Below are 14,764 nucleotides of genomic sequence, written 5' to 3'. Positions count from 1 at the left end.
CCACATAATAAGATTATTTCATGAGGATTAAATCTGATGAAAGCATTAACCATGTTATGTATACCAGAGAGAGTGGGTTATTGGGTCACATCCCCTTTTGTATTAACCCCATCTATTCACCCTTCCACTGTATATAATTAAGTAGATATAGCAATGTTTTGGAAATTTCAAATGAAATCTATAAGATTGTTCACCTGTCCTATTTTCCTTTCTTAGGTAGTGTCTTAAAGCACGAGAATCAAGGGATCCTTAACTACTACATTCCCAGGAAGGACAATAGCTGGGGAAAGGTGATGGTAGAAGCCATGCCCTTCTAACATTATATGTTAAGAGAGCACTAATGATGGGGAATATTTGGGATTCAGGCATGTCTAATGGAAACCTGGCATTGTGACAGGAGCAGTTCCTTTAGGTTACTTTTCAGACACCCCTAGAGTTTAATTGCTTTAATTTCTGCCCCTAAATCTCATTATCAGTCCATGTCCATCAAGAGAATGGGAACAGAGAACTCAGTTTCTCCTCTCAGTTTCTCAATTATCTGTTTCTTTTACTTTCCCATCTCCTCCTTCTGTGCCTTTTGTCCTCCAACATAAACACGACAGGGATTGGGGGAAGTGGAGAAGAGGCCTGTCTGAGTTGGAGGCTGAAGGGGAGATTGCAATAGTAACTGCATTTTTGTTGTTGTTAAAGGTGTTTGGCATTTTGGAGAAAGCTAAAGAGCAATTTGATTTAGAAGACTATTCCATCAGTCAGATAACACTTGAACAAGTCTTCCTGACCTTTGCTGACCCAGATAAAACAGTAGAAGATCATAAAAAACAGCTTCCATGATATTCAGCTGCCAACAGTGACCCTTATATCTTTCATAGACTACAACTGGATGCATAGAGGGACATTCCTGTGTGTGTATATTTTGGTGTAAATATATTTATGCAATAAAGATTTCCCCAAAGGAGAAAGTTTGTCTCCTTCTTTTAAGATTTAGATTGGCAGGTAAATCCAGCATGTGCAAATCTAAAGACATTTGGTGAAATCCCTGTTTCCTAAAGATATGAAAGAACAGCATTCAGGGTGGGGACAAGGACCTGTTTCTGAGGATTGTGAATGTTTAAACAGAAATGTCCTGAAATGATGGTGCTGTCAGATGGGACAGCCCAAAGAACAAGAGCTTTATGTTTTAGTAGCTGAGTTATAGATAAGAAGAGCATAAATCCTAGAAGAGCAAATCAGCTTTCCCATGGATACACACATGCACACACACATGGACATGCACGTACAGAGATATACACACACATCCACACATAAGTACACACACATACACACAGACACACCAATTTTATACTAAAATGTCTAAAATTAATATCAAAGTTTAAAGGATCAGTTGGGTTATTATTTCCAATATTTTATTAATACCTATGAGAATCTTTTGAAGTCCAAGAACAGAAAGCAAAAACATTCTTTAAACATAGTGTTTTATTTCCTACTCTTGGCCCACCACTAATTAAGAAGGAAATAAGAAGAAATGAATGCAGAGGGAAGGAGACAGAGAGCTCTCATAATTCTTGTTTGGGCAGATGGAGTCCCCCAGAAGCAACATGAGAAATCCGGATTCACGGACAGATGTACAGACAAGTAGGATGGGCCTCATTGAACTGCAGAATGAAAAAAGCCCATGAAGCCCCTCTATTTTGGGGTGTCTTGTTAAAGGTTTTGATATCCCCAATTGGATAATGTAATAAATAAAGCGATACTTAGAAGTTATTCTCTGTTCTGTTACTTTTAGCTGTAGTATAACTTTCCGAGGATTCCATTCCCATACTTGCCATAGATCTCCAGCAACTGATTTCAGTAATTACAAAATTTATTTCCAAGGTTGGCCCTCTATAAAAAGCGAAAAGGAACTCATTTTATTAAGCTCTGATTTGCATGTAGTTCTGAGTCCACGTGTCTTAAGCTGTGCTTCCAGTTTTCCCAGGAGTGCGTTTATACAGGTCTCCCAGTTGGCTTCATTAACGACCCTCTCTAAAATTACTTTACTCTGCCCTTCCTTATCCTTCATCCCTCCTCCCTCCTCTTCATCTCCCAGCAAGAAACAAAAAATATTATATGTCAGGTCTTCTACTAACCACTCTTTGTGCAGTGCATCATTTAATCCTACTACAAGTCTCTGAGGTAGGTAGGTGCCGCTATTATTTTCATTGTCCATGGCAAGCTCAGAGGGGTTGAAAGATTTGGCTAAGGTCACCCAGTAAGTTAGCAGACATATCAGTCAGTATCCTCATCAGGAAACAGGAAAATACACAGCACTTTGAACAGGGAAAGTTTAAATAATTATTAACTATCACAAGGAATTATCCATAAGGAGGTAAAGAGAACTCTGAAGAATGAATACCCTACCCCAGTGGCTGGGATTCAGATCTTCTTGGAGAAGGTGAAGTTGTAGCCTCCTTGATGACAGGGAAGTTCATCAGCCCTGGGCCAGCCCTTGCACAGCTGCTGAACAAGTGAGAATATTCCTTAGGGATTAAGCCGCCTAGGCTGGCCAATAGGGAGATGTCCTCGGGTCTGGTAAGCAGGAAACCCTTCTGTAGGGTTGCTGGCAGGCTGGTGCTAAGAAGCAGACAGCTAGGGCACCTGATGTCCCCCACGTCTGCTGGCAGCCCCAAAAGTAACAGCCAGAAAAATCAAAGAGAAAACAGCTTAACTAGAAAGAGAAGCTTTTCAATTTGATCGGGTCCCATATATTTATTTTTGTTGCTACTCCGATTGCTTTGGGGGTCTTCTTCATAAATTCTTTGCCTAGGCTGATATCTAGAAGAGTTTTACCAACATTTTCTTCTAGAGTTCTTAAGATTTCATGCCTTAGGTTTAAGTCTGTTATCCATTGTGAGGTGATTTTTGTGGAAAGTGTGGATCCAGTTTCAATCTTCTGCATGTGGTTATCCAATTTTCCCAGCACCATTTAGTGAGTAGAGATTCTTTTCCCCAGTGCATATTTTTGTCTGCTTTGTGAAAGATTAGACGACAATATGAGGATGGTTTTATATCTGGGTTCTCAATCCTGTTCCAAAGGTTTATATCTCTGTTTTTGTGCCAGTACCATGCTGTTTTGGTTGCTATACGAGGTCTTCTCTGGTTCCATACGAAGCGCAGAATTATTTTTTTCTAGATCTGCAAAGAGTGATGATGGTATTTTGATAGGGATTGCATTAATTCTGTAGATCACTTTAGGTAGTATGGACATTTTAACAATATTGATCCTGCCAATCCATGAGCAGGGTGGGGTTTTCCATATGTTTACATCTTCTACAATTTCTTTTCTCAGAGTTTCATAGTTCTCCCTATATAGGTCTCTCACCTCCTTAGTTAAATATATCTCTAAATATTTAAATTTTTTTGAAGCTATTGTGAAAGGTGTTGTGTTTTTGATTTGACTTTCGGCTTGACTATTATTGGCATATATGAATGCCACTGGTTTGTGTGCATTGATTTTGTATCCTGAGACTTTACTGAATTCATTTATCAATTCCAGGAGTCTCTTGGTTGAATCCTTGGAATTTTCTAGATATAATATCATATCGTCAGCAAAGAGTGAGAGTTGAAAAGCTTCTGCACAGCCAAGGAAGCTTATCATTAGAGCGAATAAACAACCTATAGAATGGGAGAAAATATTTGCATGCTACACATCCGATAAAGGGCTGATAACTATGATCTATAAAGAACTCAAGCAAATCAGCAAGGAGAAATCAAACAACCCCATTAAAAAGTGGGCAAAGGACATGAACAGAAACTTTTCAAAAGAAGACAGAATAATGGCCAGCAAGCATATAAAAAAGTGCTCCACATCTCTAAAGATCAGGGAAATACAAATCAACACCACAATGAGATATCACCTAACTCTAGTGAGAATGGCTTTTATCAAAAAGTCCCAAAACAACAAATGTTGGCATGGATGCAGAGAGATCGGAACACTCTTACATTGCTGGTGGGACTGCAAATTAGTACAATCCCTGTGGAAAGTAATTTGGAGATATCTCAAACATTAAAAATAGAAATACCATTTGATCCCGTAATCCCAATACTAGGCATCTGTGGAAAGGAAAAAAAGACATTTTACAATAAAGACATCTACACTCGAATGTTTATGGCAGCACAATTCACAATTGCAAAGATGTGGAAACAACCCAAATGCCCATCAATACTTGAGTGGATTAATAAAATGTAGTATATATACCATGGAATACTACTCAACCATAAAAAACGATGGTGAACTATATTAACTTAGGTGGAGCTGGAGCCCATCCTTCGAAGTGAAGTATCGCAAGAATGGAAAAACAAGCACTACATGTACTCGCCACCAAATTGGTATTAACTGATCAACACTTAGGTGCTCACCTAAGTGAGCACCTAAGTATATTCATCAGGTGTCGGCGGGTGGTGGGGGTGGGCTAACTCACCACTAATGAGTGTGGAGCAGTGTGTGGGGGATGGGCACTCTTGCAGCTCTGGCTTGGGTGAGGCAAAGGCATTATATGTAACCAAAATGTTTGTACCCCCATAATATTCTGGAATTTTTAAAATTTAATTAATTAATTGGCGGAAAAACACTAGAAAGAGAAGCCCTTGTCCTGCAGTGTTCCTCCAGCGCCCTCTCCTGGCAAAGCTTAACCTCATGTCAGTTCAAGACTCCAGCTCTGGCGCTGAGAGTCGCTTCATACCTGGCACAGCAGGGGATAGTGAATTTGCCCTCTTGATATAATCATCAGAACCTGTGATTCTAACCATTAAACTACTCTCGACGGTGAGTATCGAGGTGGCGTCGGCCAAGAGGAGCAAGCATCATAGGATTGGGGGAAGCATAAGAAATACACGGAGGTGGAGTCAACCGAGGGGCGGGTGAGGGCAGCGAGGGCAGATGAAGTTGCTGGGGTGTCCCACGCGCGAACGCGGCGAGGCTGGGCAGGGGGGCGGTGCAGACTGGGAAAAGGGACGCGAGGACAGTGCACGGTGCGCTGGGTTTGCCCCAGCGTGGAGGCCTTTGGATGTCCCTCATGAGAGGTTTGCAAGACCCTGTGCCTCTGGAAGTTCTCTGCTAAACCCCAATAGACTCAGGAGCGGAGAAGCTTAAGACTCTTCTTAAACTTCCTGCAATCCGAAGTCTGGGGGCACTGAGGGTGACCATGACACATAAGGGCCCTCGAGAGGTGGGCCCGCAGGCGAAAAACCTGAGTAGCGCCTTAAAGGGCGCCCAGGTGAGGCTCTTTCCGGCACTTGGTGCGTAGGGCAGGGCGCGTGGGATGGGGGGTGCGGCCCCGCCCCCGATGGGGTCACGGGCGAAAGGTCCCGTGCGTTGAAGGGGAAGGCGGTAAGAAGTGGCGCGTGCCGGGTGAAGCTGCGAGCAGGTGGGAGCGCTGGGGATGCGGGCAGGGGGTGAAACACGCTGGTGCCTAGCGCTCGGGGCGCGCGCGCTGGGGAAGGACTGAGACGGCGCCTCGGGCTCCCCTCCGACTCCCCGCGCGCTGCCGGCTCCCGGGTCTGCGCGAGGCCGAGGCCGCAACCCCGCCTGGGGCGGCTGCGCTGGAGGCGGTTGGGGGCCGTTGGAAGGAGGCGCCGCGCCGGGCTGGACGCGCGCCCCTGAGCGGCGGAGGCGGTGGCAGTTGCCAGGTCTGAGCGGTGAGTGTTCGTCCCTCCCGGCCTTTCCTCCTGCTGCCCGGGTCTCCCTGCTCTGGCCGCTGCTCCCTGACGGCCCAAGAGGCCACCCCGCTGCCCGCAGTCAGCGCGCAGGGCCCGAAAGTGCGCCCCTCCCACAACAGACCCACAGCCAGAGCACCAGAGACTTCTAATACCCCAACACACACACACACACACACACACACACACACACACACACACACACACACTCCTCTCTCTCTCTCTCTCTCTCTCTTTTTCTCTCTCTCTCTCTCTCTCTTTCTCTCTCTCTCTCAGAATAAATCAAATACAAACACTCTCAGGAATTTTATTTTGGCTGTGCAAAGTGATTGAACGCAATGGCTTTGGAGGCAAATGTCTTGGTTCTAGTCCTGAGTCGTCCAGAATTGATTTGCTGGTATACCTATGGCAAATTGCTGGATTTCGCTAAGCCTCAGTTTCTTCATAAAAGGATACTGTTTGTACCCAACGCAGAGGGTGGTTATGATATTTAAATTGCACTCTGGGAGGCCGAGGCGGGTGGATCGCTCAAGGTCAGGAGTTCAAGACCAGCCTGAGCAAGAGGGAGACCCCGTCTCTACTAAAAATAGAAAGAAATTAACTGGACAACTAAAAATATATAGAAAAAATAAGCCGGGCATGGTGGCGCATGCCTGTAGTCCCAGCTACTCGGGAGGCTGAGGCAGGAGGATCGCTTGAGCCCAGGAGTTTGAGGTTGCTGTGAGCTAGGCTGATGCCACCGCACTCACTCTAGCCTGGGCAACACAGTGAGACTCTGTCTCAAAAAAAAAAAAAAAAAAAGAAAGAAAAGAAAAAGTGAAAGAGCCAAGGAATACTTTATGCAAAGCTATCGCCAAGGGGAACGAGACCAGAATTCAGTGAGAAGTAAACTCTGCTGAAACAAAGTGGAGGACGGTTTTTGAGGGCTGGGATGAGATCCTGGAAAAGTGGAGGATCTTGGGGGCGGGGGAGGTGATCCAGGGAGCACAGGAAGTTATTTCCTGACTTTAGAAATGTTTTTTTCTATGTTTAGGCCATCTGTGTTTGCTAGGTGGGTCCCACGGAAGTTAGGCTCCTACCCTCCCACAAAGAGTCAAAGATAGGGGCACTACTTTGCGTGAAGCATTCCTTGGCTGTTTCACTTTTTCTGCGCAACTTTTGCTTCGGCAGAGGAAAAACTAAGGCAAACTGAAGTACCTCTAGCACTTTAACTTCCACATCCCCCCCTTCCGCCATTAATTGAACATTTACTATGTTCCAGCAATTTAAATATCATAACCACCCTCTGCGTTGGGTACAAACAGTATCCTTTTATGAAGAAACTGAGGCTTAGCGAAATCCAGCAATTTGCCATAGGTATACCAGCAAATCAATTCTGGACGACTCAGGACTAGAACCAAGACATTTGCTTCCAAAGCCATTGCGTTCAATCACTTTGCACAGCCAAAATAAAATTCCTGAGAGTGTGTATTTGATTTATTCTGATTAGTTCTGTGTGTGTGTGTGTGTTGGGGTATTAGGAAGTCTCTGGTGCTCTGGCTGTGGGTCTGTTGCTGGAGGGACGCACTTTCGGGCCCTGCGCGCCAACTGCGACTGCCGGGCAGCGGGGTGGCCTCTTGGGCCGTCAGGGAGCTGCATTCCCAAGTGAGTTGGGATGTTTCCTTTGTTATACACTAAATTTTTGTATGTTCTTTGGTTTATTTCTGGGCTTTCTATTCTTTTCCACTTGTCTGTCAATCAATGTACTAGTGCCACACATTTTTAACTATTTTAATATTTGGTAGAGCTAGTCTTCATCTCATTAATCTTATTTTTCAGTGTTTTCCTAGCTGTTCTTTTATCTTTCCACATAAACTTTAGAATCAAAAGAAATTGTATTATTATTTTTGTTGGGATAATATTAAACATTTGCTAACTTGGGAGAAAAAATGATATATTTGTCATGTTAGGTCATCCTATTCAAGAACAAGAAAAGTTTTTCCATTTGTTCAAATCTATTTCTGAATCTTATAAGAGGGCTTTTAAGTTTTCCTCATATATATTTTGCATATTTCTTACTAAAGCTATTCCAAATATTTTATCTTTTTGTTGCTGTTATAAATGGCATATCTTCTTGCCTTTATATCTTCTAACAGGTTATTGTTTATATGAAATATATATATGAAAGTTATTGATTTTTATGTTAATTTTATGTCCTCTGTTGAATTTTTTTGTTTTCTGTTTTAGTTTTAACATTGGTTCTCTTGGGCTAAGCATTTATATCTGTGAACAGATAGTTTTACCTTTGTTTTCTCTTATCTAATTCCATTGGCTAATACCTCCAATATGGTGTAATGGATATAGTGGCCATCGTTACTTGTCCTAAAATAAGGCATATACATTTTATTGTTAAGACATATTCATTAATTTCTATTAGATTTTTAGCGATTTTAACCAGGAAAAGAAGTTACATTTTGTCCGAGTCCTGAATACACAGAAATGGGATTGTTTGACCATATGGTAGTTCTAATTTTAATATTTTGAGGAACTTTCACACTGTTTTCCATAGCAGCAACATCTTTTTGCATTTCCACCAACAGTGGACAGGGTTCCAGTTTCTTCAAATCTGGGTAATAGTAGTTATCTTTTGTTTTTGTTTTTTGTAATAACCATTGTAACAGGTGTGAGGTAATATCTCATGGTTTTTTATTTGAATTTCCCTGATTTGTGAAATTGAGCATTTTTTTTATATATCTGTTGGCCATTTGTATGTTTAGAGAAACATCTGTTCAGTCCTTTGCCCATTTTTTAATTGGGTTATTTTATTGCAGTTGAGTTGTAGGAGTTCCTTATATATTGTGGATATTAACCCCTTATCATATGTATGGTTTACAAATATATTCTCCTATTCCAGGGGTTATCTCTTTACTCTGTTGATTATTATTATTTGGGGGGGGTTGATTAATTCTTTTTTTTTTTTTAATTTCCTTTTCTGTGCAGATTTTTGTAATCCCAATTTGGATACAATCCCAGTTTTCTATTTTTGCCTTTGTTGCCTGTGCTTTTAGGGTCATAGCCAAAAATCATCACCCAGACCAAAGTTATGTAGTCTTTCCCCTATGTTTACTTCTAGTAGTTTTACAGTTTCAGGTCTTACATGTAAGTCTTTAATCCGTTTTGAGTTGATTTTGTATATGGTGTGAGATAAGCATCTCATTTCATTCTTCTGCATGTTCATATCCAGATTTCCCAACGCCATTTATTGAAGAGACCGTTCTTTACCCCATTGTGTGTTCTTGGTACCTTTGTCAAAAAGCAATTGATGGTAAATGTGTGGGTTTATTCCTGGGCTATCTGTTCTTTTCCATTGGGCTATGTGTATGTTTTTATGCCAGTATCCTGCTATTTTTATTACTATAGATTTGTAGTATATTTTTAAGTCAGAAAGTGTGATGCCTCCAGCCTTGTTCATTTTCCTCAAAATTGCTTTGGCTATTTAGGGTCTTAGGTGGTTCCATACAAATTTTAGGATTTTTATTCTATTTCTATGAAAAATGTCATTGGGATGATTTTGATAGGGATTGCATTGACTCTGTAGATTGCATTGAGTGTATGGATACCTTAACAATATTCTTTTAATCCATGGAATATCTTTTCCTTTTATTTGTGCCTCCTTTAATTTCTTTCATCAATGTTATATAGTTTTTGGTGTACAGATCTTACACTCCTTGGTTAAATTTATTCATAAGTATTTTTTTTAACTATCATAAAATTGTCTTCTTGATTTCTTTTCCCATAGTTCATTGTTAATGTATAGAAACTACTGATTTTATAAGTTGATTTTATATCATGCTATAACTATATTAAATTTGTTTATTCTAATAGTTTTTTCATGGATATGTTAGGGGTTTCTAGATATAATGTCATATTATCTGCAAACAGGGACAATTTAACTTCTTCCTTTCCAATTTAGATGCCTTTTTTTTCTTTCTTTTGCCTAATTGCTGTGGTTAGGACTTTGAGTGCTATGCTGAATAGAAGGGTTAAGAGGGGGACATCCTCATCCCTTTCCTGATCTTAGAGGAAAAGCTTTTAGTTTTTACCTACTGAGTATGATGTTAGCCATGGGCTTTTCATATATGGCCTTTATTGTGTTGAGGTACTTTCCTTCTAAGCCTAATTTTTGAGAGTTTTTATCATGAAAAGATCTTGAACTTTATCAAATGCTTCTTCTGTATCGGTTAAGATAATCATATGTTTTTTTCATTCTGTTAATGTGGTGTATAATGTTTATTATTTGCATATGTTGAACCATCCTTGGATCCCAGGGGTAAATTCCACTTGATCATGGTGAATGATCCTTTTAATGTGCATTATGCACAACTGAATATGTTGAATTCCATTTGTTAGTATTTTGTTGAGGATTTTTGCATTTGTGTTCATCAGGGTTATTGGCCTGCAATTTTCCTTTCTTGTGGTCTGTTTGTCTGGCTTTGGTATTAGGGTGATGTTGGCTTCATAAAATGTGTTTGGAAGTATTTCTTCCTCAGTTTTTTGGAAGAATTTGGGAAGGATTGATTTTTCTTGTTTAAACGTTTTGTAGAATTCAGCCTTGAAGCCATCTGGTCCTGGGCTTTTTTTTTTAATAGGGAGACTTTTTTATAACTGAGTAAGTCTTTTTTGTTATTGGTTTGTTCAGATTTTCTATATCTTTGTGATTCAGTAGGTTGTATGTGTCTAGGAATTTATTCGTTTCTTCTTCAAATTTGTTGTCATATAGTTGTTCATTGTAGTCTCTTATGATCCTTTGTATTTCTGTGGTACCAGTTATAATGCCACCTTTTTCATTTCTGATTTTATTTATTGTCTTCTCTTTTTTTTACTAGTTACTCTAGCTAAAGGTTTGTTGATTTTTATGTTTTCAACAAATTTCATTGATTTTTTAATATTGTTTCTCTGGTTGCTATTTCGTTTATTTCTGCTCTGATCTTTATTTTAGCCTTCCTTCTGCTACTTTTGTTTTTAGTTCTTATTTTTATAGTTCCTTGAGGTATGATGTTAGGCTATTTATTTGAGACCTGTCTTCTTTTTTGATGTAGGTGTTTATTTCTATACACTTCTCTCTTTCAACCACTTTTGCTGCATCTCGTATGTTTTGGTGTGTTGTGTTTCCATTTTCATTTGTCTCAAGATATTTTTTAATTACCCTTTTAATGTTTACATTGACCCATTGGTGTTTTGGGAGCATGTTGCTTCATTTCCATGTACTCTGCGTTTTCTAAAATTCCTCATTATCGATTGCTAGTGTGATACCGTAGTGGTTGGAAATGATACTTGATATGGATTTCAGTCTTTTTAAATTTATTAAGATTTGTTTTGTGGTCTTATATATGGACTCTCCTGGGGAATGTTCATGTGTGCTCAAGAAGAATGTGTACAGTCAGCCCTCCTTATCCACAGGTTCCACATGCACAGCTTCAGCAAACTGCAGGCCTAAAATATTTGGAAAAAAAAATCAATAAAAAATCATACAACAATAAAAATAATACAAACAAAAACAATATAGTATAACAGCTATTTATATAACATTTACTTTGTTTTAGGTATTATAAGTAATCTAGAGATAATTTAAAGTATATAGGAGGGGATATGTGTACATTATGTGCAAATACTATACCATTTTATATAAGGAATGTGAGCATCCATGAATATTGTTATCCTTGGGGGTTCCTGGAACTAGGCATCGGCCTGGTGTCTAGATCCACTGGGGCTTACCTGTAGCCTGTGTTTGCTGGTGCCGGTCTGGAGGCTGGGTGTATAGTTGCTGGTCTAGAGTTTAGGTCCATGAGGGCCTGGATTCTGGGCCTAGCAGTGTGGGACCTGGGCACACTGGGCAGGCCTGGAGCCTGTGTCTGTGGGTGCCTGGCTAGTTTGTGAGCTCAGGGGTGCCATCCTGGTGCTGGGGGCGGTCTGGAGGCCAGGGACTGGCCTGACCCTTGTGTGGCCCTGGACCCTGGGTCTCGTGGGGGCTGGCATGGCATTGGAGTGGACCTGAAACCCCCCACTCTGGGGCTTGACTGGCAACTGAGTCTGCTAGGCAGACCTAGAACCTGGAGCTGTGGGATCTAGCCTGGCGCTGGGGTGGGCCTAGAGGCTCAGTCCCCTACTTATTTTCTTGATGTTAGTTTTTGGTGGGGAGAAATTTTAGATTTTGATAAAGCCTTTTTTAGGATTTGTACCCTTAGTGTCCACCTCAAGAAATCTCTGCCTATCCCAAGGTCACAAAGATATTCTCTAGTAGTAATAGAAATCTTTTAAGTTGCTTTTATGTTTATGTTATATCGTATTCAGCAAAATTGCTTTTAGAAGTAGTTGACTCCAGCATTTTGTTATTGTTCTCCAAAGAGGATCTAATTTTTATGCTAGGTACCGGTAGGTATTGCAGTCTGGGAGTACCTTCATCTTGTGTCAAGGATTGAGAGTATTTGAAGCCAGGCTGCAGTCCCTATGAAGGTCAGTCTCCTTCAGGTTCATTCTTAGAAAGTCACGTCCTAATCTAATGCCTCTCATTTCTCGCCCTGAATTCCAGCGCTGTTCTTCATAGCCCCAAGAATTTAAGCCAAGCATTCAAGGTCACACAGTTAGTGGTAGAGCTTGGATTTCAACCTAGGCAGTTGACTTCAGATCCTGGGTTATTAATAATAACCTTCCATGTTACCCACACCATGGAGTATGGGTTTCATTTATTTTGTTTCCCATTATACACCTATACCTAGCATGATACATGGTAGGTGTTCAGAAAATATTCATTAAATATAAGAGTAATCTTGTCTTAGTCCATTTGGGCTAGTATAACAAAATGCCATAGACTATTTGGCTTCAAAATAGCAGAAATCTATTGCTCACAGTTCTGGAGGTCAAGAAGTTCAAAATTAAGGTGCCAGCAGATTCAGTGTCTGGTGAGGACCCCTTTCCTGGTTCGTAGATGGCCTCTTTTCTTTGTGTCCTCACATGGTGGAAGGCATGAGGGATCTCTCTGGGGCCTCCTTTATAAGGGCACTTATCCTATTCTAATCACCTCTCTAAATCCCTACTTCTAAGTGCCATCACCTTGGGTGTTAGGATTTAACGTATGAATTTGAGGGAATATAAATATTTAGTCCATTGCAAATCTGTTCCCCTTAGCAATGTTATTAGTGGCAGTTACTTCCAATCTGATTTGGTTTATAGTTGTGATATGATTTTACATACTGTTTTGTTGCTTTGCTGACCATACTTATTTGTTTTGTGTTGTTTCATAATTAGTGTTTTGATGGGAATTGGAAAAGCTACTGGCAAAACTTGCATCAACAACTTACTGATCTTTGTTTTGTGGTTGGTATTTTGTTCATATTAGAAGCTCCGTAGATGTTGAGTCAATTAAAAATGCAGGAATAAACAACTTCTCAAGTATTTTAAATGTTTATATAGTCATCTTTAAAGCTTGAGTAGAAAATTAAGTAATTGTCTAAAATTTACATGTTGTTAGATAATCTTATTTTCTTTTTTAAAAAAGTCTTCACTCCTTCCATAGGGTTGAATTTCAAGAAGAATGGATGTGTTGGGGTTCAGAAAATTTACGATTCTTCTCTGGAAGAATTTTATTTTAAAGGTAAGTTAAGCTGTAGGATTGTTATAACAGCTCAGAGGTCACGAGGGGAAAAACTTCAACAGCCTGATCAGTGCATTTCAATTTATACTGTTTTACTTTTCTTAGTTCCAGGGCTGGGGTTATCTTTTCCAAATATAGAGTCCTCACTGAATGAAATAATAGGAGAATATTACACAAGAAGGAGAAAAACGACAGTCCAACAAACTGCTGTATTACAGAGTGAAGCTGTGCCTTTTGACAATCTATATATTCTTTTATGGAGTATTTATTAACTTACTATAAAAGAATTAGCCATTTGCAAAGTTTATGACCTCTTAGGACAATTGACATAATCTTTTTTTCTTCTTCTTCTAGAGGCGGCGATTGATTGCTTTAGTTGTGGAAGTTATCCTAACCTTTATATTTGGTGCTACGCTTTTGGCAACACGCCACTTTATGGTTATAAAGAAGTTTGGACCTTACAACTATGTGGCTCGCTCCATAAACCGCGTGCCTTTATACATCAGTGCTCCTACCACCATTCCTTATCCTTGGGAATTGGCTTATGTGCCTTCCAAAAGTACTGTGGTACGGGATATCGTTGAAAATGTGAAACAGGGTTTAAACTCCAAGATGAAAGGTTAGAAATTAAAGTTTTCTGAAAAAACATACAGTATTTTTAAATTGATTTAGTGAAGACACACTTTTAACCTTATTAACTTGTTCTTATCTCCCAAGTAAAACATGGTAGGATAACCTCATAACAGGCATTAACTTCCTAAGTATGATGTTATGGACTTGTTAAACTTGAGAGTTAAATTCATATAAAATGTTTTCTCAGTAGAGCCTAGAACAAATAGTAATATTTAAGAATTAGATGACCAATTTATATTATTCTAAGTTATTTTCCAGTTTCATGATACTACGTCTTCCTTGAATCTGGTTGTGCTTCTTAAACCTGGGTCAGTATAACTCCAGGGGTGTATGATCATGTGCCATGGGTGTACAAGGGCACAGGATAAGCGTGAGCCTTCATTCTGGATGCACACTCAGTGGTCAGCTCTTTAAAACATGTTTTATATAACAATGTTGCACAAGTCATATATGAATGCTTTAGAGAAGACTCAAGCTACGTAGAATTTCTTTAAAAGTTCCTAGTCCCTCTTCATCTTCACATTCTCAGATCAATTTCTTTCCTCTTTCTCCCAGAGGTAAACACTGTCAGAAGTTTGGTGGGCATCTCCCTAGTGTCTTCCTTCCTTTACACACACACACACACACACACACACACACACACACACACACACTCTCACTCTCTCTCTCTCTCTCTCTCTCTCTCTTTTATTCAGTCATGTATTTTTTCAGTCTTTTTTCCCTCTTAAGGGAATTGAGTCCTTGAGAGCAGATGCCATCTCAAAATATTTCTTTTGGCCGGGCGCGGTGGCTCACGCCTGTAATCCTAGC

The 14,764-nt window shown here is 40.1% G+C and overlaps 2 protein-coding genes across 2 annotated transcripts in view; both read left to right on the top strand.

Annotated features, from left to right (window-relative positions):
* The window catches only part of LOC105810897 (ATP-binding cassette sub-family A member 3-like), a 66,352-nt gene extending 65,521 nt beyond the window's left edge, over positions 1-831 (top strand). The window contains exons 11-12 of the mRNA XM_012644944.1: positions 217-290; positions 691-831. Of these exons, the coding sequence (XP_012500398.1) occupies positions 217-290; positions 691-831 (215 nt within the window). The remainder of the gene's footprint in view (positions 1-216; positions 291-690) is intronic.
* Positions 832-13,261: 12,430 nt separating this feature from the next.
* LOC105810896 (ATP-binding cassette sub-family A member 3-like) overlaps positions 13,262-14,764 on the top strand; it is a 103,136-nt gene continuing 101,633 nt past the window's right edge. The window contains exons 1-2 of the mRNA XM_012644943.1: positions 13,262-13,321; positions 13,676-13,940. Of these exons, the coding sequence (XP_012500397.1) occupies positions 13,262-13,321; positions 13,676-13,940 (325 nt within the window). The remainder of the gene's footprint in view (positions 13,322-13,675; positions 13,941-14,764) is intronic.

Source organism: Propithecus coquereli, unplaced genomic scaffold, assembly GCF_000956105.1.
Source record: "Propithecus coquereli isolate 6110/MARCELLA unplaced genomic scaffold, Pcoq_1.0 Scaffold223, whole genome shotgun sequence".
Classification (NCBI taxonomy): Eukaryota; Metazoa; Chordata; class Mammalia; order Primates; family Indriidae; genus Propithecus; species Propithecus coquereli.
This window is presented reverse-complemented; position numbering and strand designations above follow the sequence as displayed.